Source organism: Thermobia domestica, chromosome 8, assembly GCF_964235325.1.
Source record: "Thermobia domestica chromosome 8, izTheDome1.hap1.1, whole genome shotgun sequence".
NCBI classification, from domain to species: domain Eukaryota; kingdom Metazoa; phylum Arthropoda; class Insecta; order Zygentoma; family Lepismatidae; genus Thermobia; species Thermobia domestica.
This window is the reverse complement of record NC_137461.1, coordinates 33,775,403-33,802,791: the sequence shown is the minus strand read 5'-3', so window position 1 is coordinate 33,802,791 and position 27,389 is coordinate 33,775,403. Positions and strand designations below refer to the sequence as shown.

Genomic DNA, 27,389 nt, shown 5'->3' with positions numbered 1-27,389 from the left:
TTCTAAAAGTATTTTTTAAAAATTTCTTTTTTAAATAATAGGATTGATTTTATATCATTTATATTTTTGGGCATACAATTATAAGTTAAAAGTGATATTACTCTTTAAACCAGCGTTTCCCAAACGGTGTGCCGCGAATGGGCCGCTGGTGTGCCGCGAGGAAATCGGAACAAATTATTAATTTTATAGGGACCAAATTACAAGACATAGGGGAAAATGTATACTTGTATTTCACATTACTATGAACCTCTACCATAAATCTACAATTTTAAGTTTCATACTGTGTTACTTTTCTGTACATTTTTAATGTTGAAAAACGTATTTATCATTGTCATGACCATTATTGCTCCTTTATTGTTGCAGACTATTTCGTAACTTGAAATTTTAACATATCATTCAATAAATTCAACAAAGCAAACATGCATACAAATTACCAACATTTGTGTTTTAAAAGTATAGGAGATTTGTTTATTTATTCGTTATTTAGTGATCTTCCCTTTTAGTTAAAGGTTAGGTACAGTTTTCGAAAGAGAAAGTGGAGTTTTAAAACCCGAGTCCTATATTTCATTGCAATTGTTTTCTATTTTAAAATTAAAATAAAAAATATGCATAATGATTTACCACGGGCAGTGGCGTATTTACGATTTGGTTTCGGGAGGGCTTTGCTAACTTTCCGGGGGGGGGGGAACTTTGTCTGAAAATGTGAAAATTCTGCAAGATATTTCATACACTTTACTATAGTAAGTAAGATTTCGGGGGGGACTTAAGCCCGGAAGCCCCCCTAAATACGCCACTGACCACGGGGGAAAATTAGTGATCGAGGTTTCTTCTCTGTAAGAAGGAGATAAGTAATCACGTAAAAATACCACGGTATTTTATATTTATAAATAATAATAGTAATATATATATATATATATGGGTGTGCCGCGAGAATTCAAGTTACACCTGTAGTGTGCCGCAAGTTGAAAAAGGTTGGGAAACGCTGCTTTAAACGATACGTTGTTGCATTAACATTGTCTATTTTAATTTCTTTCTCCTTATTACGACCATGAACATCTTTCCTTTTTGTTAGGAGTAAATTACTATGCAAATTACGTGTACATGTATGTGTATGAACATTATAAACCAAACCACTTGGCATAACAGCCCAGTTTGTGGGCCTAAGCCTGCTCGAGCGCCATCTGCCAGCGACCACCTGAACTACGTCCAGCCTACAGGCGAGTAAATGATCAGCGCCCTGCCACACTCTGTCCCTAACAGGCGCATTACGAACTTTCTAGACCTGGTTGCCGTCACGTCTTGTTTTCACGTGACTCCCCAGTTTGCCTCACGACGCTGGGTGGATGCCGAAAATTGGGAACCACCGGCTGGGAATCGAATCCGGACGTGAGTTCAACGCTTTAACCACTAGACATATAGAATATAGAAAGTAAGAAGTAATAAGCTAGGGTCGCCAAACGCTTTCAGATATATAAACTGTGGGAAATATGGAAACCATTTTAAAGTATCCTAATTTTTAATATCGAGATAAAGTGATTTAAAACTACACTAAATTATATACCCATGTTCCAGAATAATCGCATACAATAATTTTTAGAAAGTAAAGTCACGCTCTTATTGGTGTGGTAGCTACTTGTTCAAAGACCACAAACCGACGTATTCTTGACTTTACAATCCATAGACAACTATGCCTAGTTAGATGGCTTTCAGTTGAGTAATGACTATAAAGACATCATATGTGTAGGTTTGCAGTCCGGATGTTGCTACTTTTGAAATTCAAGTAATTCTCCAATGATGTTAAGTCAACACGGGGAATCGAAGTTAAGATGTCCACCAAAAACGTCTTCAAAGTAAAGAAAGTTTATGAACTCATTACCGTATGGGTGTTGTGGAAGACTGCATGAATATTTGCTAATAATAGTTATATAATAATACTGGAGATAAAAATACCTTACTTTTGTATTCGAAACGACTTATTTATAGATAACCTTTCACATGTATTTCAAGTCCTCCCTTTCGTTGGAGTTCATTTTCCTAAATGTGTCATTTTCACAAGTATGTTACAAAGTCGATGGATGTTTCAATTTATTGAAGGTTACGTAATGTACTTACGTATGCTTAACATAGTTGTTCCACCTACCTGCCCGCGGAAGCATAAAAGATAAACGTGGTGTGTAATATAAGAGAAATCATTTTAAAACATTCAGTGTTGACATTAATTCGTTTATACTGATTCCATCCTCGAATAATAAACCTCGAAAACCAATCTGTGCTATGTGCGAGTTTATATATATATATATATATTTGTAGTGGAATGATTAATACATTCAGCAATTGATGACACTGACGAAGTTGCCAGAGACTAACGAAAACAACATAAGGTATTTCACACACAAACTTTACAAGTTCGAATATCAATGTTTTACAGCTATGTTATGTCTGTTGTGTGGTCGCAAGAACATCAGGACTTGTATTATAACAGTAATCATGTTACAATACCTCTATTTATCTAAAGAAGTTCAGTGATATGATTCTCATTCCAAACAGAACGAACTACTGAAACGAAAGTATTTGAGAACATTAAAGTAGAGATGCAAAAAAGCCGGCTTTTTTGAATCGATGTTTTTTTTTTCACATAAAAGCCGTTTTTTTTGGGAAAAAACGAGAATTTTGGAAATTTTTGCTTTTTTCATTTCCATGATTTTTCTATCTAAATAGCTTTCTTATAGTATATTCTATAGTTAGATTAGAATTCCATGACTTAAATGCCATATTTCGCTCTGAAATTCACCATCAAGATGGATGGAGCACATGTTTTACGAATTAAAGCTAACATGAAGAATATAGTATTTGAGGGCAATTTTAGAGGCCTTTAACTTTATTTTAACTTTTGAGTTATCGACATTTTTTCTTCTCTAGATCATTTTAGTTTGTCATCCGTACTTCATTTCTAAGAGCTTAGTACTCTAGCTTCTAACGCAAAAGTTAAACTTCTGTTTTTCTATATATCCGTCAAAGCGTACTTCCACATGTCTGTTATACTGTAACTGTGCAACGATTTAGCACTAATTTTCCGGATACTACCTTGAATACTAATTTATACAAATAATCAGTAGCGGATTTAGAAAAGTACTTTGGGAGGGGTTTCTCTGATTGTTTCGTTTTCTAAAATGTCCTAATTTTATTTAGGAGGAGCTTGAAGTTTATGAATACAAGCATAACTAATATTTCGTTTCGTTTATATATTTAGCGATAATCTTCCGGATACAACCTTGAAGATCATTTTATACTGAGAATCAGTGGCGGATTTAGAAAAGTATTTTGGGGGCGGTTTCTCTTACTAAAGTTTTTCTTACTAATGTTTAGCTTTTCTAAACATTCATAATTTTTATTTGACGGGAGCTTAAAGTTTATGAGTAAAGGCATAACTAATAGATATTTCGTTTGTTTTAGATATTCCGTAATTTTGGGGAAAAGGCTTCAGTCTGAAAAACCGCCCCCTAACCTTCGCAAAACTGTCACTACTGGTAATTAGTAATAATAACGATTTAAAAACAATAAGAAAGGAAGTCGGCCAACTCACAGTACACGCATTATTTCTTCTTCACAGATGGAATGAAGAAATGCTTTGTCAGAATGGTCGAATGCTAGATTGAATCCCGGACTTCCCGATAGAAGCGCAAAAGTTCCACTCAGTCATGTCTGCTCTGCAGTTGTATTTATATTAACTTAAATATAGTCCTTTTTTATGGAGGTGGTGGAGGGAGGAGGAGAGTTCCGTAATGATAAGAAGGGTGTGAGCCAAGAACATGGTAACCAACAAATTTTCAATTGTTGAGTTATGCAGCACCAGATAGACAGCAACGCATATCGCTTCGTTTAATCATTCATGTATAGTCTTATGTGAAAAATCAGCTTTCCGACTTTCAAAATGGCTCGTGCAGCAGAAAATCTCTCATTCCTTAAAATAGTAAAATTGTGGGTTACCATGTTCTTGCCTCACACTCTTCATATGTTGAATCCCTCTTGTTAAAAATTCAGAAAACTTGAGGACTGAGTAAACCGTGATGGTGCTTATTTAAAACTGTAGAATTTCAAGAATATACAGAACCAAAAGCTCTAGATGTACAGCCTTTAAGTGTATCATATAAATCTAAGTATTTCCCTTATGTTTTATTTTAATTTTATTTGTTCCAAAAAGAGGGTATGGAATATTTTGAAGTAAAAATACTACATAGAATTTTGCTAGTTATTTGTGTATTTTTTAAAAGAAGTATTTACTTTTAGGATTGGCTGGTTTACACCAGCTGTTTTTTTCTTTTTCTTCTTCTTTTTTACTAAACAACTGGTTTAAACCACAAAAATAAAAAGAATGAAAAATGCGAATCGTGTGAACTTCATGGTAACGTTTCCAGATATCAAACCACCTGCAATAGTTTTATTTCCCTTTCACCTTTTAATCAAGGTGTCCCATGTTCAATTCTCGGTCGAACCACAATCCTTCTTTCATGCGTAACCCAAGTAGCGGTTCGGATGTCAGTTTAAGCGAAAGTCTTCTCCTTGATAACCTCGGTATTTCGTAAGGATGTTAAGCCTAAATATACGAAACAAACCAAATTGTATATTTCTACATGCCTAAATGCGTGTTGGTTTATAAAGAAGCCAAGGTTACTTAAATATATTGATAGAAATTGGCAAAATTTATCGATTGCCTACGTAGCTTCCAACATTAGCTTGGATTGGTCTTTCAATGATATGTACGTACTAAATTTGTAATTTATTACCTCAGTTTTAGCGAACTGATTGTGATATATTGACTCTTAAATTTTACATGCAAAGAAATAACAGGATTTTTCCGTTATTGTTTTACATTTCGAGTAATGACGGGATTTTCCCGATGGCTAGGGCGGGAGTTTTCCAATTTAAGAAATTTACTAACCGGACTTGTTTAAGCTTATGTGACCTCTTCCAGCATAACCCCGCTGTTGCATAACAATACCAAGGCGAAACAAACTTATTTGTCAATATGTAATATAAATACATAAAGCAAAACATCTAAACCCAAAAAAACCTGGTTTAAACCACAAAAACCTTGTCTAAACTCCCCTCCAGAAAAACGGGTTTTTGGCATTTTCAAAAACAACCATGGTTCTTGCCAACCCTGCTTACTTTTGTATATAGGAGGTTAAAAGAATTCCTATTTTATACATTGGTTAATCCTTTGGAATTCATGTAAATATGTAGAGAAATAAAATTGTTTGAAATATCTTTTCGAAATTCATGGTTAATTTTCGAGGTTTTATATTATATCGACATCAACCACTAATTAAATGACTTCTTGTGTTATAGAGAAGCGAAACAAAATCTACTTTATGAATTTAAAGCAGAATTTTGAAAAAAGCCCAAAAATTTCCCAAGCAAAAAAGCGAAGCAGAAGAAACAGAGTTTTTTTTTTTTCAAAAAAGACGGTTTTTTTCCGAGTCCTTGCATCTCTGCATTAAAGACATAACGAGTAAGTACCGTCAAGTGAAACCCATTCCCTAAAACTGGGTAGAAAGTTGCAGTACAGGGTAGACTAGTCAACGGTAGTTGTGTATAGCTCTCCAAAGGACGTACTTGAAGACGATGACAGTACTACAAGGGCGGATTGGGAAGTTCGTGGCCTGACTAGCAAGTAAGTAATCATTTTACGTTTGTATATATTAGCTGCGTAGCTATATTCATTGGTAGTCATTGTGTAAAATTTCATTTCTCTATTGTTTCAGATGGCGAGTTTGCAAGGCGCTAAGTCGGTGGAAGTAACGGAAATTTGTGACATGGAGAAAATCACCAGGATAATGCGCTCGTTCATACGTTCCTTACATCCATGGCAAAAATTCATTCCTGTGGGTTCGTACTTTTGCCGCACCCGCCCTATTCGCCTGATCTGCCCCCCTCGGACTTTCATTTGTTTAGAAACCTGAAAGTTTTTTTTTTTTTTTTTTTTTTTTAAGGGGGGGCAGCGATTTTCTTCGGATGCAGAGGTGAAAAGTGCTGTACTGGGATATTTTGCAGGGCCCGAGGAATTATTTTTTAAAGTGGTATAGAAGCGTTACTGGAGAGGTGGCACAAATGTATCGGTCCAGGGGTATTACGTGAAAAAATAAAACAACTTATCCAAATATTTTCTAATTTTGTAGGTCAGAACACGAACTTTCCAATCCACCCTCGTATTTAGCATCAACACTTTTAACACAATGATTCGCGAAGTTTATTTCTTACACTCTAGAGGTCTTACCTTGCATTCAGGGCACAAGGAATCACAACAGTTTATAAAAGGCGATTTCTTCGGACAGCACATGTCATTCATGATGACACAACACTCGCCACAGGAACAGCAATCTCTCATGCCCTTGCACGAACAGGTATTTGCACAAAATCCTCGTTTTAGAAGACACTGTCGAATCGCTAAGGCTGAAAAAGACAACATTCATCGCAAAACATGTATAACGTACAATAAAGTTAATTCAATTTCTCCCATGCAATATATATATATACACACACACATGTTTATCAATTTAATGGTAGCACCTGGAAAAAGGTGCAACTAACTAACTTAATATGCAGTGGGACTATCTTTTGCCCTCCAGCTCTGATGTGGCGTGGAAGGGATTCATACAAGTCGTGAATATTGACTACCATTCCACGAGCAGTGACTGTATCACCCCGTTCTGTAAGATATCTGCAAACGATTCATGTCTCCGATCGCAGGTGTTCAATTGTTGTATAATTTTACTAGTCAAATGAAAAGCTTCTTTTTTTAAAAAAAAAAAATCAAGCATCTTACAAAATCAAAGGTAAAGAAAATAAAAAAATAAATAAAAATAAAGGCATGGCTTTGCAAAATCACTTAATGAAGGAGAGAGACATTTTAGAAATGAAAACAGTTTCTTAACGTAGAAGCATCTCTCTCCAAAGAGGCCAAAAGAAATGGTCAAAATATTTATTTTTGCGTTCAAGAGACCACAGTATTGTACATTTGTACATGTGGTATAGAACATGTCAAATTCTATTATTGTCTATATAATAAACTACTACTATAGTTCCTCATACATTACATTAGTCTTACAACATGATACATATATATACATAGAAATACCATACCTTATATATAGTGTGGTATTTTGTGTAAATGTGTGTTTAGAGTAAACCAGAAAAGCCTTGATCCACTAAACGAGGCTAGAGAACAACTATATATACTTTAGAATTTTCTATCCTGTTATTTCAGCCAGCGATTATTCAGGTTCAGGAGTTTATTCTGATTCTTGTTTCTGTTCGAGGCTCTGTGGGACCAAGTCTCACCAGCTACCTAAGATCTTGTGTTAGGCCAAGCAGAATGGTGTTGACAGGATTGGGCAAAGCTTCCAATGTTAGTCTGACACATATTAATTTGATATCATACCAATGAATGCAAAGTGGTTTAAATGGAATGAAATCTTTAAGTTTTACGTCCCGCGGTTATGCCGACTAGGCTAAAGGAGACAATGATGATGAGAAATCAATGACCTTTTCCCTGATGCTTATTTTCCGTGCTATTATCTTAGTAACTGCATGAATTGTATACTTCCTATTGTATAGCAACGTAATATATCAGGGTGTCTACTAAAATTCCAAAATGAAATTTCTTGACCTTTTTCTTTCCCAAACCATAAAAGAGATTGCCTCCCGTATAATGCTGTAGCACCCCATTGCGAACAATAATGATATTGATATATGTTGTAGCGCGATCAATTCTGCGTACGTTAATACCAAATGTAAGTACGATGACCATCTGGATCATACTTAAAAATCCGTTTGAATTAACATGGCGGTCTATGGGAGGAGCGAAAAAAAAGTAGGTTTTTTACGATATTAGGTACGTGAACATCGGAAATGTATAACAAAAAACTAAAAATAAGAAACTATGGACAAAGAGCTTTCTGAAAATGTACATCTTATTATCTGGAGAAAATCACGTGACATGAAAATTGGTAGCCGAAAAAATGTATATGTACAGTTGTTTCTTTTTTATATATTTACATATTTTTTTTATAGTTGCATGACTTTTTTTGGAGTTCTTATTTTCTTTCTTTTTTTTTTTGATTTTCGTATTTTGTTTTTTTCTTTTCGTATTTTATGTTTTTTTTTTTGGATTTTCGTAGTTTATTACTTTTGTGTGGATTGTCTTATTTTTTGTCATTTTTTGGTTTGTTTTTCTTTATCTACACTATTTACATCCTAGGTTCATCGTCAGGTTCGTGTGGTGGCATTGCACTTCCGTCGAAGTGCCTATTTAGGAAGTCTGAAGGATCGTGTATCGTTTCGTCAGTGTGTCTATAGTACCCGAGATACCATATTATTGCCATTACATGTGCGGAGCAACCTGCAGTTCTTGCACCGTTGTTGCAAGTGCAGTAGTGTGCTTTGATGGCTTTGTGTCCATCTAAGTCCAAGTCACACAGAATGTACAGCATGTACTGCTTACTGCTCGAATGACGCGATTGCATTTTGCCTCTTACAAGCATTGGAATTGCTGGCATATGTTCGGCATAGTCAGGATGATGATTATCTTTTACTATCGAGAACTTATATTCTCCATTGAACACGTGGTCGAAGTAGGGCTAGTATGACTTGGCTAGACTTTTGATGTATGTCGAGCCTAGTTCGTTCATGTCTCGTTCACTCAAGGTCCGTCGACCCTACTGTTCCTTCCCTCTGTTAAGGTCGCGTCGTAACTACCCTTCTTTGAAAACCGAAGATGTAGTAAAAATCGTGACGTCACCGCGGGAGCAGAAACAGCTTTCGCCCAAGGTCCTTCTCATTCACCCATGCTTGTTAGTTTGATTTTTGCAGGAAAGCGAATGATTCTTGTTTTCTTGTATTGAGAAAAATTAATTACTGTAGTGTTCGTGTTAGCTTATAAGCATGTCGAATTGTACGATAAGTACTTGTTGCAATCATAGTAGAAATATTAAGGGTTCCGAAGTTATTTATCAGGTATTCCCTCGGATCCTCTGTGAAAAGTTTGGCAAGAGAAATGCTGTCGAAAAGACACCTTTATAGTTAAAAACGCCAGCGTCTATTCCGATCATTTTATTCCCGAAGCTTATAAACGTGATTTAAAACGTGAGTTTCTAAATATTCCACTCAAGAATAAGTTTAAACCGATGTTGTGCCTTTACTGAACTTATCAGTGTCATATGGAACCGTGTTCCTGTAAATAATGAAAGAAATAAGTGTACGAAAGCTAAGTGTTTAGAGTAAAAACAAATCAGGCATTTGGGTACAGTCAGATGAAATAACTATTATGACCGGAACAAAACATAACTTTTTATGTTCCGTTTGTTCTGTGGAGAGTGAGGGGCATGAACTAAAGGAATAGCTTTCCTTTTTGCGTGAAGAGAATGAGAAACTAAAATTAAATCTTTAAGTCGCATGGTTATGCCGGCTGGTCTAAAGGATACGGTGATGATGAGAAATGAATGAAATAGTGGAATAAAGAAAGTGGGAGGAAACAGAACCCAGAGAAAACCCACGCACACGGTGTTTGTCCACCACAAAGTTCACTTGGCGCGCAGGGATCGAACCAAGGACGCATGCACCAGAGGTGAACGCTCTACCATTGAGCCACCGCGACCCAACGACAAACTAAACTCTGTCAGTATGTACAAAGCCAAAATAATAGTCTATATTTACAAACGAAGCTAAAAGAATTGGAAAACAAATATAATAAAGAATTAATTTCAAAGACCGGTTCTAAAATATAATATTGCGATCGTTTCAATAGAGTGGTTAATAACCGGTGGTGGATATATTACGAAAAAGTTTTATACAGTGCCAAGTAAATATGCTAATAAATGGCTAGGAAAAACTAAGATGGACTGATTAAGATATTATTCGTGCATTAACACAACGCGCCACAGTGATAAATTATACAATCATCTGCGGTTGCATGTCCTAATCCGCGTACCCAATGTGTCGACACTTCGACATTGCATGCAAAAATAACCATTTTATCATGGTATTCTTACACCAGTTTTGAAAATTTTGACGGAGCAAAGACGCTGCTTAAAGAGTGTGAAGAAATTTTCAGTGCTTATATTTGATGAAATGAAAGTTAATGGGCGTGTGTACTACGACGAACAGGTTTGCTTAATTTTGGAATGGCACAGAAATGTCCAGGTGGCAATGATTCGAGGCTTGATAGATATGTGAAAATAGTCAATGTATGAAGATTCCGATAAGACTATGAGTAAAAACTTAAACTTCGAAATCATATCGAAAGTCGTGAAGTCTTAGGATTAAACATAGTTGCAATTCTTTCCAATGGTGGCCATGTGAGGCTATGTTGTGGTCTCATTTTACCTTCTTCCCGATGGATGGAAGCAACAAAAAATAAGATGTATTTTGAAAATTTTACAAAAAAAAAAGTCGAAAACAAAAGAATGTGATTGGCCGACCATTTGATGTCCTAAGAAAGACACTTCTATGTTGAAACTATTCGACAAGGCTAGGACATTCTTCAGAATTCGGTTTTTGAATAGAAAAACACGAAAACTTCGGAAGAAGGGTTCTTTTAAGATAGTGGATGCAAAGCTATTCTTCAAGTGCTGCACAATCCTAAAGTAAGTACTATTGTATCTGTATGTAGTCTATTTTTATCGCATTTTAAAATTTGTTTTCCTCTGCAAATCGGTATGGCGGAACATTGGCTTAGCCTACGATATTTGTCCCTGCTTCACCGCGGTGACGTCACACTACAGCTAGAGAAAGTGGCTACGCAGAAATAGCGAGTTATGAAGGGACCTGTACAAGCGCGGAACAGTAGAGTCGACGGATCTTGTCGTTCACTCAACTCTGGGAATTCTGGTATTTCATCAACTGCCATCTTTTGGAACGCTGCTCTCACTTTGTTCATCGGCTGAATTAATGGAGCTAGGCAGTTGCGTTCATTGATCAAGCTGAGTAGCTTCTGAGCCGGCTGAGCTTCGTTCCTTCTGTATCTTCTCTTACCGTATGCGTGCAAAGCCTGTGAGCGAGTAGTTCCTCGTACATTTTTTGGACCGGATACTTCGTATCCGATCCGGGTTGACCTCGGTCGGGGGGAGGGACCATCTTTACGTGTCTACAACACAGCCAACTGAGCCAAGCTCACTCACCAAATATTCGTATATTCTCTATAGACCTTATACTGCCTTAGTGTATAAGTTCTATAGCAAATATACATTGGGGTGCTGCCTATGGAAAGTGAGGCAATCTCTTTAGTAACATTGTCAAGAGCGAATTTGGTGCGAATAGGGCCGAATTTTCATGCGTGGGATACAAGCGTGCTCTGTTTGCGATTTGGTAGTGTCTAAAGCTCGACTATAGACATTTTTGGTGGTGAATTTTGATGTTTTATAGGAAAAAAATTCCAGTCTATACTTATATTTGCACAGATAAAAAAAAATCGTGACCCAAAAGCTAAATTTTGTGACTTTTTCTTAACTTTCATGACCGTTTTCTGATTTCGTGACTTTTTCACGACTTTCGTGACCAATAGACACCCTGTATATGAGCTATTGCTATGAATATGTATATGATAGTGTTTTTATATTTTACTATCTCTGCGAATTTTATTTTTTGATCTATTACCACTCACAAGAGAACTGACTTTACGTTACTTTACTACATAATTAGGGAACAGTTATCTATAATAATAAACAATAAATTTACTATCCTCAGTCCCAAGGTGGTACTCCATCCATTTCATAAGGTAGGTTCGTGTTCGCACGATGTGTTCCTGAACTTGTGGCCTATTAATAAGTTTTATTACTTGTCACATACTGGTTTTCCATCTCCCCACAAAAAGAGATGGTTAAAGAAATTTCCTTTCTCTAACGTGAGATGCAAAACTTCTATCCATGAGTTAGTCAAGGCAGGAAGAGACATATCTCACTTTTCATTTCCTTATCCAACTTACCAAACCATCATATACATTAAAAAAAAACTAAGAAGACGGAGGAGGCAACATTAGTGAAATTTCATGTCGAAACGTTTATCAACAGTTCTTATGTAATTCTAGTAATTTAAATTGAATATACAATGCCTGATCAAAAAATACAGTGAATGTAGTCGCACAATGCCATCTATCGATATTATATCCATGTTAACTAGTAAGCCCGCTAGCCTAAACCTTTGGTATAATCAGTGTCGAGTTTGAACGAGTTGTGACGTGTTAGTTGGCTTCCAGAGGCAGAAGAGTGAGGACGTGTTAAGAGTGTTTGTCGCACGCCAACATTAACTTTTGTTCTAAGCTGTGAAAAAGCGCCAAAGAGGATCACGAAATGTCAAAATCAGTGTATGGCGACGAAGTGGTGACACTGAAGACTGTTTACAAGTGGCATAAGCGATTCAAAAGCAGTAAGGAGTCGGCTAAAAACGACTAACGATCGAGACATCCTTCGACGTCAAAAACAGATGGAAATGTGGAAAAAGTGGCACAAATGATTTGTTCAAATAGGTGAATGACTATTCGAGAGCTTTCCGAAGAACTAAACATCTCGTATGGGTCCGTAAAAAGTATTTTAACCGCCGATTAAATGTGAAATTGCTTCCCTGTTTACCATCAAAACACCTTGCTTTTTATCTGCGAGTTTTTGGACGAAAAAAGTGTTCCTGTCTGTCCACATCTATCTTACTCACTACACTTAGTACCATGCTACTTCTGGCTCTTCCAAAAAATATTAAAGCCATTTATATTAAAACATTTTGACACCATTCCTGACATTAAGAGGGCCACGACAGAGCAGCTGAAAGCTCTTTCAAAAGAAGCCTTCCAGAAATGCTTCCAGTCATGGATTCAACATTGGGATAAGTGCATTGCTAACGAAGGACAGTACTTTGAAGGAGATTAAATCAAATTCCATCCAAGCTTAAACTAATAAAATCACTCACCTTACTTTTTGATAATAGCTCGTGCACAGTGTTTGGAAACAAATGAACGTTTGGGAAATAAATGATCGCATGAAATCATGAATTAAAGTTATAGACCAACATAGGTGCATACATGTATCATTCCGAAGTCATAAAGCGCTAAAAAATAATCGGAAAGATACGGAAGGGGTTATAACTCCAGAAATAAATTTTCGGATGAAAGTTGCGTGGAAGAATATTGATTACTTTAAACCTAACGCTAGATTCCATTAATACATCAACGCACACGTGGCTACATGGTTAGTATACGCGCCAGGACGCGGGAGACCAGGGGTCAATTCCTGGTGGGAGCTCATGTGGCTTAGGTTCCACGTTAAGCTGTAGGTCCATGTCTTATATAACGTCGATGCTGAAAAGGACATTAAATTCCAAATTAACAAATCCACGAATGTACTAGTGGACATAGAATATATATGCCAGTATTCAGCTGCTGATTTATCAATTTTTCGTTTCTAGAAGATCTCCACGAATTTTCTTCTATATTTCAAGGCTTTTCCTGTTCCCGCCGAAGTCCTACATTCAGGGTTTGCCCAAGTGGGCCCAGCCCGAAGGACCCACCTGAAAAAAAAAAAAAAACACTTTAAAACCCACCTGGGTTTTGACCTATTTGTTAGTATATTATTGATACAACTAAGGTGATCACATTGTAAGTGATTTTTATCGAATTTCAGACTTTTCGTGGGCGAATTAGAGGCTTTCACGTTAAGGTATACAACAACATTCAACATAAGACCTTTATAAATTTCTGAATGCACTAAATGAATTTAAAAAAATACCTTAGCTTGATATAGTTATAGAACAAATTAATGTGTGGATTATGCTTATAGCCTATTTGAAGTAAAATAAGCAATTATGTACTTTAGAAAATATTTTCCGTGAATAGTATGCTCGTCCACTTGGCGACACCGAGGGACATTATCACTCATACGTTTGACGGGTTTAAGGTCGTAAGTGCCGGTACTAATAGCAGGGGTGCCCACAGAGGGGGGCTATGACGCAAACTGCGTCATTGAAATATTTGGGGGGGGATAAAAATCTATATGAATATGTTTGAGGGATGTGAAAAATAATCGAAAAGAAGATTTTTTTCATGGAAGAACACGTACGGATAGACAATTGGGGGGGAGTGTGTCATGGACATGAGGGGGGGTGGGCACCACTGCTAATAGTACATATATAAATACATTAGTAAAACTATTAGTATTATTTCTTATCTTTGATGTAAAACACAAGGTTCTTCAACTTAAATTTGGTTTTCCAACAATAACAGTTTAGTTCAGTCATTTGTTGCTACTCTTCAAGTAAGCATTCTGTAGAATCAACACCAGCAATAGCGTAAAAATTCTTGTCAAATTTAAGAAGTTTGATGCTCGGGGTTTCGAATACTACGTAACGCTTACTATTTCAGGTGCTGAATTCAAATATCAGTACTAGTGGAAGTTTTGATGTACACGCTGTGAAAGAAGTGCTCGGGAAATTCCCGAATTAAACGCAGAAGGATCGGAAATGAATACTTCAACAATAAAACTATTTATTTTACGCTTAAGCCTGCCATACGTCCCGTAAAAAACGGGAGTGTCCCGTTTTTGGGCCCGAATGTCCCGCATCCCCGTAAATTTAGTCGGGACAGGGAAATGTCCCATATTTTAACTCCGTTCCAATTCTGCTACCAACTTATTCGAAAAATGAAAAACAAAAAAATTCTGACATTGGCTGGGAATCCTGTAATTAGTATATGAGCAGTACGCTGTTGCATGTAGCAGTTTCGAGGAAGTTATAACACCACCCTGTTCGACTTGATAGCGAGCTAAATTTGCAATGCTACTTTTTCCATTGCACTTGATGGAAACTCGGATACTCTCTGGAACATTAAAAAAAAAAAAAAAAAAAATGGTTTTGAGTGTTTCTACATTTACAAACATAGGGAAGATGACTAACCTTTTCTTAAGCAACACATTAGATAAGTTAACAAGAATCATAATCTTTTTCAGAGGCTAGGGGCATAGAATTGTGCTTTGGTCCAGGTCTTAGAAAAATGTAAATCTGGTCCTGACAATTACACACGACACAAGGAGAAAAATCAGCTTTTCATCAGATTAAACTGACGAACGTAATTTTGGCAGACACAGGCCACGTAAATAAATATTGCTAAACGCGCGAAAAATATTGAAAGTAGATTGTACCACTGATTTAAATAATTTGCAAATTGTTTTCCTGTAAAGCATTTTTATAGCACATCTTAAGTTTTAGGCATCTTTAGTCTATACAATTAATTGCAGAGTACGAAAAGAGAAAAGCAGCTGCTGCTTAGTGAACTTTCGCCAATTATATTCTTGAAATAAAATAAAATAAAATAAAATGAAATCTTTTACTTTTAGTCTCACGGTTATACCTGCTATGCTTAAGGTGACGGTGATGATGAGAAATGAATGAAATGACAGAATGAAGAAAGTGGGAGGAAACGTGAGAATCTCGAGAAAACCCACGCAAAGGTGTTTGTCCACCACAAAGCTCACTTGGCGCGAGCTAGGATCGAACTAGGAACCCCATTAACTAGAGGTGAACGCTCTACCACTGAGCCACCGCGGCCTATTATACTTCTGTTCATAACTAGACTACAGTTCATTGCAGTGTGTTAGAAAATTGAGGAAGGGGGGGGATCTGAGGTGTCCCATATTCTCATGGAGAAAATATGGCAGGTTTATTTACGCTGGAAGATCTTAATTTCGTATAAGACATTTTAAAATATTTATTTACTTCATACAACATGAATTGTATCTTTGTTTTAAATTAATAGACCCCTTTTGGTATTCATATTTGGCGAACGTCAGTCAGGCTTCTGGATGACTTGATTTACATTTGTTCGTTTGACTGCCGAGCTCCATCATGGCTATGCGGTTAGTGTACGCGTCTTCAGCGTGGGATCCGGGTTTGCTTCCCGGAGGTAGCTCATATGCTTTGGATTCCACATTAATCAGTAGGTCTCGTCTCATACAGCATCGCTGCTGAAAGGGACGTTAAACACAAAATCAACTCAACTCGTTTGTCTGCCTCTACCACACACACTATTGGGTACAACTTTTGGCCTTTTAAGTTAAAATTTTCAGAATACAAGCACGAGACACTCTAAAATTTCTTGTATAGATTTTGGCGGCATACCAACGTAAAATTTCAAAATGCGTTTTTTTTTTTTTTTTTTCAAAACAGCGAGTATCCACGCTACGAAGCGCAATTTCCAGTCTTTTAAGTTGAAGTTTTAACGGTAAAAGTATGAGATATGCCAAATTTGCTATATAGATTTTCTCGGCGATCGAATGTAAAATTTCAAAATGGCGGCCATTTTTTTCAAAACAGCAGTAAGTAGAAAATTGTTGCAAGTTGTGACAATGACAATCTTGAAATATAAATCACATTTTAACATTTTTACCCTAAAGACATTAAAATATTTCGAAAAAACCTGATTAACCCGAAAAGACCCAATTAAACCCGAAAAAACCCATATGGGCCCATGTGGGTTGGGCTTTTTCAAAAAAGCCCGGGTTTTTTCAAACCCTGCCTACATTCATTAGTATTTTAATCGAATGTAGGCATAAATTAATCTCTATGTTCTTTTTCGTAAGCTTAATCCAATATTATCTTCTCGAGCTATGACCTTTTACATATCTTTCCTATCAATCTTGGATGGGCTAAAGCTTCGAAAAAAAAAAAAAAAACGAAATATTTCCTTTAACGTCCCATGATTATGCCCGTTAGGCTAAAGGAGACGATGATTAAAGCAAGTGAATGATGGTCGAAGAATTGGTGGAATGAGAAAGTGGGAGGAAACGGAAGTACCCTCAGAAAACCCATGGACACGATGTTGGCCGCGAATCGAGACATGGACCCCACGCAGCAGAGGTTTAGGCTCTGCCACTGAGCCACCGTGATCCCCAGGCTATAGCTTCGAAACGGCACATTAGTGCATACATGTTAGTCTATAATTTGTTGCATGTTTTCGTAAGGATTCAATTTCCAAAGTTATTTTTCTTTTTTCGTCTTTTTGGGCAACCTACATAGATACTTAATATAGAAAAATAGATTGTAAACAGGCCTAATTTGAAGATTTTTACCAGTTCAGACACCATGACATTTGTTCCTAACTTGACAAAGGAAGAAGTGGTTTCCTGAAATATTATCAAAATTTTGCATCTTATTAAGATTTAATAGGTGAATGATTGCCTGCATTTTTAAAAATGTGCTCTCTGCTTTCTAACAGTATAAACAGCAAAGTCTTGGATGCTTGAAGACAATAGTGACGAAGCATTGAGTATCTTCGACCAAATACAAAATATAAAATATATCAACGTGGGAAAACCTTAAACATCAATTTTTATTTTTTGTACATACCTGCAACGACGATTGCCACGTAGCCTGCGATGGAGAGGCAAAGAATTGCAGCGACAGGCAGAGGCCAATCTTGGTCTTTGGTAATTACTTCGCTACTTGATGCTTCCGTTACCATCATCAATTACCATTCGTAAATTACCATCTCTACCAGCCATTCTAGCTCTCATAATCTACTGAAAAAAAAAAATCCATGTAAGATAATAGATTAGTAATGTATATCCGAAGATGGATGAATAAATTGAGTGTATTCAGAAGGACTGTTACATCTTAAGTTCATTCATAAAACACAGTCGTAAAAATATTTATACATAAACGACTAGTTATAACGAAATACTTTAGTTTGCATAATATTTACCTGTACCGTGGGCAAAAAGTGTTCATAAATATGTAATATACTTAGTAGAATGTTCATTTTAAATTAATAGAAAAGAAGAATGTTTTTAATATCTGCAAGAGAGATTATTATGGGATAGTTGTGACTACGTACATGTTATGTGTTGACCTAGTCAAGTGAATTTATGTATTTTACGGTCTTAAAAAGAATATTAAGACATATCAAGCAATAAAGGTGAGACTAATAATCTTTAAATATCTGAGTTGATTTTTGCATTGAGAAAAGTAATTATCGCTTCGTAATTTATATGTTACAAAACGAACCAGGTTGACGACGATTTTCTATAGAGTCGTTATAAAAATTTGGTTTACCAAACCCGGGACTTTTGAAAATTCAGTTCCCGAAGAAGGAAAGTAGGGCTGAATTTACTTGGATATTACCATTTATGAATACGAACTTAACCGTATTACGAAGCGGTAAGGTCATCAAAAGAAAAATGGATAGTGAAATAGTGCAACAGGAATCTAATACCAGTAATCCAGATGAAATTAGTGCAACGCCAAGTTTGTCATCTGAAGATCGACTTTTGTTAGCTGTGCAGCGACAAATTATGCAAATGACGACTGAGATAAAACAAACCATGGAACAAAAGTTCTATGAAGCTAACCAGACCATGGAACAGAAGTTCTTTGAAGCTAACCAGACCATGGAACAGAAGATAGAATTGAAATTCAACGAAGCTAGCAAGCAGTATGAGGAATTAAATAAACGAATAGAACGGATAGAACTGAAATCAGACGATACGAAACAAACAATCGTTCAGGTGATGAACGACATATCCTCGCAGTTTGAAGAGAAGTTAAAAAGGTTAGCCGATGAATGTCAAGAAAAGCACGATCATCAAAATCATGAAATCTGTGCTGTAAAAAAGGATTTAACGTCAATAGAATCTTCCGTTAAGCATCAAAAGATCCAGTTGGCTACTATGCAGGAAGAAATTAAAATGTTACAGGCTAGAGATAACATCTATTGCAATAATCAGGGCAGTGATCGCTTCGAGTTTCCCCGATCACCGGATATAAATACGCCTTCGCCGGAATCTGAGGAGGATATTGTATTAGAGGAAAATTGCCCGAAGATCACTGATGAACGAAATATAAATGGTATCATGACACAGCACGCTACGGACCGGAACAATCACACCACAAGAACAAGGAGTGAGAAAAGAAAGGTTAAGTTAAGTGTCAAGATGAGCGAAATCAAAGCCATGAGTAAATTTAGTGGTAAGTGCAATGAAAATGCTAGTTCTTTCTTAGAGAAGTTCCAAGACGAATGTAATATAATGTCTATCGACCGATCACAATACATGAAATTAATACCCCATGTATTACTCCCACCTTGTTCCTTATGGTTTAAGGCAATACGTGATCATATTAGTACATATGAGGAATTTAAAGCGGCATTGATCGCGAATTACGAAAATGACTTTTTGCTGGCAAACAGAGATGCCACTCTTAGAAATCAACATTTCAATCCTCGATTGCACAAATCTATTGTAGAGTTTGTTGTAAATGTCTATAATGAATTAAAGGTTGTTAATCCCTTGCAATCGGAATCAAGAATAATTGCATCGATTCGCAATTTGCTTCCATTTAAATTACAGCAGATCTTATTTTCCACACAGTGTATGAGTTTCAGTCATTTATTAATGCTTGTACAATGCTACGAAACTCAATATCATGCTATGAATCTAACCCAACCAGGAATGAGTAAAAATAAGAATAATTCAGATCATTTGGTCCCTGTTCGGAATTTGAATATCCGAAGTGTGAATAATAATGAACCGAACCTAAGACGAATATACTCTAGCAATCAAAATGAACAAAATAGACAAGGTTATGTAGGGAATCCGCCTAACCTAAGCAACCGAAGTAGACACAAAATTAATAGAAATACATATCGAAATCCTAGAAATGCTACCAATCCTATGCATAGATATAATCATTGTTCACGAGAGGGTACTTCGTATCCAAATTCAAATCATGATGAAAGACATGTACAACCTAATGTAGAACCTAACCACGATTGTGCGGTACAATGCACTTTATTAGATTCATATGTCAGTGCGAATGTAACATGATTACCGTTAACGAAATTAGGTTACACCCATGTTGATTATAGATTCTTGTGAATTTTCGTTTTAAAGTTTGTGTTAATATTAATAATGAAAACGATGGTTATAAATATTTGAAATGCATCTAGTTAAAGAGTTAGTATCACCCAACATTCTTGATCAAATAAATAAGAATGAAAAATAACCATAATAATGAAAAATGTGTTTATTTAATAACAAAAGGGTGTCTTTTGTTTCTTGTAAAATAAATTTATTTACTTCCATTTGATTATTTAAACGTAGGTTATGTTTAATTTTTATTCTTTCTTATTAATATGAAGAATCATAATTCAATTTATAATTAGTTAAAGACAAAAATTATTTTATATTAAATTGATTTGTGTTTAATTAACAAAGATTATGTTAAGAATAAGATCCATTCTATAAAATCAATTATTCAATGACTACCTTGAGTGAAATTCTTTTTTTATTTTGGACATCTTAGTGCTACTATGTATCCATTACAATTGCAACATCTAACTTATTTGTTATACAATGCGCCCGAAAAGAACAAATATTATTTGTCATATCATCGTTTGTAATAATGATCGAAACTAGTAATCTTGAAAGTTTGTATTTCACCCTCGTTAATTATATTTATAAGCGACGATTTTTTAATGATAAAGAATAAATAATAATGTAATAAAAGAGAAATATTAATGAAATCAAAGATTTATTGTAAATGTATTTATGTGAATGATAATAACTAATATTTTATATATATATATGAGGGTTAATCAAAATGTAATGTACGAGGTGTGATCGAGATATAAAGAACATACGTAATGTACGAACATTAATCTAATCAGACCAGTGGTTCTTGAATATAAAAGCCAAGCCCACTCATGACTTTTATATTCAGTCCCTTTATCGGGCGACATTTTCTATAACGAAATACTTTAGTTTGCATAATATTTACCTGTACCGTGGGCAAAAAGTGTTCATAAATATGTAATATACTTAGTAGAATGTTCATTTTAAATTAATAGAAAAGAAGAATGTTTTTAATATCTGCAAGAGAGATTATTATGGGATAGTTGTGACTACGTACATGTTATGTGTTGACCTAGTCAAGTGAATTTATGTATTTTACGGTCTTAAAAAGAATATTAAGACATATCAAGCAATAAAGGTGAGACTAATAATCTTTAAATATCTGAGTTGATTTTTGCATTGAGAAAAGTAATTATCGCTTCGTAATTTATATGTTACAAAACGAACCAGGTTGACGACGATTTTCTATAGAGTCGTTATATAGTTTATGAAGAGGTTCTATTTCAGTTTTAGAACCCTTGCATTAAAAGTCCAAAATGTGTTTATAAAGTCATCTGACCTTCATGTAAGTGATGGATAGGGCCACATCACCTGATAAACAGGGTCACAGACCAAGCTGACGAAACTAGTGGTGGGCCTAAAAACCGGTTTTTCAGTTTTCTCCAAATCCGGTTCGGTTTTCCACCGGGTCCGTTTTTTTTTTTTTTTTTTTTTTTAAATTTGTTCTATTTCTGACCAAAATAGTGTTTTTTTGTTCTCCGGAAACCGATTCCGTTTCCACAGAAATAGTTTATGTGTTTTCCAAAACTTCTCTCCGAAACCAGTTTCGGTCAAAACCGAACCGATTTTGAAGAAAACAGAAATTTCGGTTTTTCTAGAAACCGGTTTCTGTTTTATATATATATATATAGATATAGATATAGATATATAAAACGGTTTTGCCCATCCCTAGTCGAAACTGATCATGAAAATTAACATACACAATCAACAAAGTACGGCTAAGTGTTTCACTTATCGTTTTAATAATTAGGTACAATTAAATTATCACAATGATGTATACAAACACTAGCTCCGCTGATTGTGATATTTGTATGATTTTTACTGGACGGTTTGGGCCACTTAAGCTGTGGCTTTCTTTACCCGAAAAGTTCCCTACATTAAGATCGAATCACTTTATAAACACAATTTGTACATTTAGTGCAAGGGTTCGTAGTTGGAAAGAGACCTCTTATTAAAACTGGGTTGTTTAGACAATTTATCTATGAAGGAAGTGACAATTTAACTTTAGGTTACACTTGAACACTATTACAGCGAATTTGATCAATCACTAACATACTTTGTTATGCATGTTCAACTTTTTTTTTTTTTTTTTTTTTTTTTAAACTTTGTTCTGTTGATGATATATTGAGAAACATATTTTAAGGCAATTCTGAAACTAGAGATGTACTAAGAAACAAAATTGAAGAAATTAATTATAAACTAATTGAAGTTTATTTCAATTCAAGTTTTGAAGAAATACTTATATTTCTGGAGGCTTTTTTTTTTTTGGTGGATTTCACAAAATAATAATAAAAAATAAATAAATAAGTAAATAAAAAGATAAAAACACTGGGGATTTTATTTTTGGGTTGGGGAAAATTACAGAAAAAACTCAGGTTAGCAGGTAATACTAGATAATGTTGTTCCTATTCATTACTCCGATTAGTGACCCTGGTTCGATGCCAGCTCGCTCCAAGTGAACTTTATAGTGGACAAAACCGTATGCATCGGTTTTCTCGGGATTCTCCCGTTTTTTCTCATTTTCCTCATTCTACCATTTCGTGCATTTCTCATCATCACCGTCTTCTTTAGCCTAGTCGGCATAAGCGTGGGACGTAAAACTCAAAGATTTCATTTCAGTTTTTTACCGATTACTGCGATTTATTTAGTGATTCTTCATGTACTGAAATCACTTCTAATCGGAGCAGTTACTCACATGTAGCATAAACCATAATTGTGCCTCTATTGTTTATTCTTAGCTTCACGAGTTTATAAGACATCTGGCATCAATGTTTACAAATGTAAGCCATATATATTAATAATGTGTCAACGTTTGCAATTAACCCATATTTATGTGGTTCCTCAGTTTCACCTGCATTTAATAGGAGCAATGTCATGTCGCCCTGTACAGAAATAGGCCTAGTGAAAATTTTTAGTTTCTGAACAATTATTTCTGGTGTTGTCTTTAAGCTTAACCTGGCGCCTTACCATTTATTTTAATGTAAATGTTTCGTTTCGTGAAGCACAGCGATATACTTAAACTAGGAATCCTACACACATGCATATCACAAATGCATACGGGCCTGGAACCGAAGTACAGGGTTAAGTGCTGTATCACCGGACCAATTTTTGGAAATTTACCGGGTGAACTGAAGAATAGGTTCGTAAGAAAGAGTGAGTGTCAGGTGAGGGGAATAGTTAAACTTAAGAAAATGGTTGCTGTAGACTGTTTCTGATGTTGTAAGCAACACATATGTGGAGGCGGACATGACTATTTGATGAAGAGGTACCTTACACTTGTTATGATTTTGTAACGGGAAAGCCAGTGTGGAAATGGCAAAGATATGTCAAGATTGAGGCATGTCATGTTCGAGTTTTATAGATTTATATATATATAAAAAAAATAATAATGAGCGTGAGTTGTTGAAATTACATGAAAGACACGGTGTACTGTTTACAAGTGGAACGTTACTACTATGAAACCATGACAAGTGCTATTGAAACTAGTAGGCTACCATTGCCCCTTTTCACTACCCTTGATCACGCGCATACCCATTTTCGCTGACGTGCCTATTTTCTTTGGACAAACCCCTGCCTATCGCGCGGGCACAAGCGCTTCGCCCTGCCCTGGCTCGGTTAGATAGCATTCGTGATTTTTAGAATAGCTAGACCAGGTTAGCTTGTGTCTTTGAACTAATTTTTATGGCATATACTCAAACGCCGTATTTATACGCACTATTCCAAATTTAAAAATTTACACGCTGTTTTGAAGCTAAATGACTTGAAACTAAAACTACCTAGCCTAATGTAATGTAACGTGATGTAATCTAACCACTTACACCAGCCACAAGTACGCGTTCTACAATTACCACCATGAGTCCTATTATTAAATTTCTACATATGCAGCGTTTAAAACATTTTGTCACTCATATTATTCTGTACCATACATTTCTGATTAATCAGTGGTATTACCTGGAAATTTTCCAATGTTGGCACCTTTAAAGTAAACCTACTACACTAACTCATGCACTGGAATTACATTTAGCACGCTCCTTTTGTACTAAATTTCACAGCTCAACGCACTCGACGTATTTCACAGCTTTGATTTAATTTTAATATTTAATTCCATCACAAGTTATTTATCACAAATCTGCAAATGTGATGCAGACAACGAAAAAAGTATTCACACATGACTTACTACAGCCCTTAATCTTAGCTAGGCTTCGAACTTTCCCACCACAACATTTCGAACTTGTAAGTTTGTAAACACTAAGACCAAGGTAAACACGCCTTCACCATAGCATGTAAACAACAGTCAGATAGAGAACAGAAATATGGTGCTCTGCGCACTCACAGGCAGTAGGGAATCGATTTATGATTATTGTTTCCCTCGTTTTCTTATCCTATATGCTTTTATATTTGACACAAATGCATAAATTTTGTTGTCTAAGAAGTGTATTTTGCAGAATTTTTATTTTATAATGCATTATTCAGTAGGTTGCCGCACATCAGCCAATATTTTTTTTTGAAGCACATCTTAACATTAAAGTGTGTTATTGTGGAATAATAATATCGGTCACTCGTGTTTTAGGTCAGTATGCTTAATCAATTTATTTGCCTCGAGTCAATATTAGTACTGTCGTGGTACTGTTTGTTTGCGCAAATCTCCTTTACTGGTGTTAACTTTAGAGGTGTAAGTTTACTGTAGATTGTTCGGTATAATATGTCAAAGCGAGTGGGTTTAATTAAACTATTTGCTTTGGGTTTCTATTGTTAATTTGAAGTAGAGTAGCTGTTCTTTATTTTTATTTTCTTGCTCTTGATACACCCTTGACATATTTTAACCGACTCTCTTCCGTTGATCGGCTAACTTATAAATAGGACGTACTCAGAATTAGCGGGGAGGGGCAGCGGGCAAGCACTGTAAACTAACGGGAAAACAGGACTCCTAGTAATTTAAACTTAAAAAGCAATTTTATCTATCCGACGTTTTTCAGAGGATTTGATTCCCAATATTCTCCCTGGATACAACCATGCACTTTATAGCTTACTTTGTGCATTGACATTACATCATCAAATAAAAACTCGGTCTTGTTAGGGGAAATATTTCCCCAAAACCCATGACGTATCCTGCATAAAAGAATTATTTCTTTGAACCTTGTTGATAGTTTTGATCTTGAATATCTAACCTTCTTCTCATCGACTGCTATATCTTCCCGGGTGTCTCTTACTTGTAAGCTTTTCACAGGGTTTAAAATGAGCGCTCGTTTTGAGTTAGCTCACTTGCGCGCTCGGATTTCATGAGTTTTATCATGAGCTAACTCGTTTTGAAAAATGTGAGCATGAGTTGAGTTCGAGCGTAAAACTATGCTCAACACTGGGTATTTATTGTTATTTTCACAAAATGGTGTAATCTTCCATTTGTACATTATTCTTGTCCGATCTCTGAAAAGGGACTTTAAACACTTACTTATGCAGGCTAAGGAGGTTAGCAGCACTAAAAATAGCTCAAAACGATTGGAAACGCATCTATTACAAGCAATACTTATTTAGTTGGCAAACTTTTGTCATATTTTCTTTAAAATCGTCAAAATTATAACACGATAGTTCTGTACGAACGAAAAACAGAAAATATCTTGCCTTATATATAATTGGTAAGTTATTTTATTTTTAAAGAAATCAACAAAAATAGAGATTGTTGTAGCCTGCAAATTTTGTGTCTAAAATTTCATTTCGGTAGTTAAAAAAAGGCATTTATTCCGAAGTTGGGCGTCCGCTTTCGCCACGTTTTTTCGCTGTTATCTCCTTTGCACACTTTCTGCGATTTGTTATTAGGTTCATTAATCCGTGCTCTTCACAAACTTTTAAAAGATTTTGCTCCACAAACTTTTAAAAGATTTTGCTCGTTATCAAAGTATTGCTTCACAAATGTTAAAACTGTTAGTTCATTGCCCTTGTACATTCGCCATGTTGATAACATAAATGCTCATTTCTTTCCCACAATGCAACTGTTCGGTTACCTTGCGCCAAGTAGTTCCCTCCGCTCGCCGTATATTCCCATGTTTATAACCTCTTATATATAACAAATAAACAGATTTTTCGAGACTCATATATATTATCAAGCACACAAACGATCAAATTATTCATATCTTACCTGTAAATTTTAAAAATTTTGCTGGAAACGGACGCCCAACTATGGAACTTAACCCCCCCCCAAAAAAAATAAATAAATCAATTATTTTTTGAATTTGTGCATGTAATGGCAAAATGCAAGTAGTGTTAGATGTTTGACATTTTTCTTTTGTTTCCTTTCCATTGTAAACTTCTGAATTAAATTTGGAATCTTGTGAAGTATATAATAATAATAATAATAATAATAATAATAATAATAATAATAATAATAATAATAATAATAATAATAATAATTATTATTATTATTATTATTATTATTATTATTATTATTATTATTATTATTATTATTATTTATTATTGCAAGAAATAAATTATTAGTCAGGTTTTTGTTTTCTGCTGAAGAGGTATGATAGGGAGAGAAAAAGTATGCCAATTGTGGAGAAATCAAGTTCAAGATTTCAATGGCTTTACGAGTTTCATGAACCCCACATGCTGAAAATAAAATATCCGTTCGTTCGTCCCGATGTACAGTTGCCTAGAGGCCATATTGTTCAATGTATTCACATCAAATTTGAAAACGTAAGCTTTTTAATAAGATTTCTCAGGGGAATCTTTCAAACTTTCTTCCTGCCCTCTAAAGCAATAGTAGTTTACTGAAGGTTGTAAATAAAAAATGCGATTCCCCTCCCCCCAAAAAAAAGTGTCTCTAACGATTTTGTTTATACTCTATACATGAATATTTCATTAACAATTTTATATTGTGGTGTAAGCTGTTTTTCTGTGGGAAAAAAAAAATCCAGAAGTGATAGTTACTCTTGGGCTAAGTTATTTTGGACGCTTTTCTCTAAAACGACTAAAGTAATATTGTTTATATTTCATAATTAAATATTTAATATAAATATAAATTAAGACTCTGATAATATGACAAATTTTTCCTGGAAAAATCCATAACTGGTAGTTTAATCTTGGGTGAGTTTTTCCAGATGATTTTCTCAAAAGGACTCAGGCGGGTTTTTTTTCATGTTTCATAAATAAATATTATATTACAAATCCGTCAATATGGTGTAACTAGTTTGTCCTTTAAAATTCCACAAGGCGTACTTTATTTGGAGGGTGGTAAAATAATATGCATATATGAAAATCTCATACGTAGTTTCGGGAAAGGAATGGAGAAAAGCTAAATAATTTGCAAACCTAAAAATTTATGATGTACGAGAACTATTCCACTTATTGAAGTGAAACTGATGCTGAATTATAAATCTTTATCATAATAATCTTTTATTATCATTACTATGATTATATGAATATGTTTATGATTATGATAGTAATGATTATATT

At 35.2% G+C, this 27,389-nt stretch overlaps 1 protein-coding gene across 2 annotated transcripts in view; it reads right to left on the bottom strand.

Moving 5' to 3' along the window:
- The window catches only part of LOC145692831 (uncharacterized), a 33,163-nt gene extending 8,718 nt beyond the window's left edge, over positions 1-24,445 (bottom strand). The window contains exons 1-3 of one of the 2 annotated variants that reach the window (XM_081768329.1): positions 23,892-24,445; positions 17,380-17,552; positions 6,278-6,453 (exon numbers count right to left, since the gene is read on the bottom strand). In XM_081768329.1, coding sequence (XP_081624455.1) covers positions 6,278-6,453; positions 17,380-17,497 — 294 coding nt within the window. In that variant the 5' untranslated portion in view covers positions 17,498-17,552; positions 23,892-24,445. The remainder of the gene's footprint in view (positions 1-6,277; positions 6,454-17,379; positions 17,553-23,891) is intronic. The other variant, XM_081768330.1, reaches the window with a different exon arrangement.
- Positions 24,446-27,389: the final 2,944 nt, after the last annotated feature.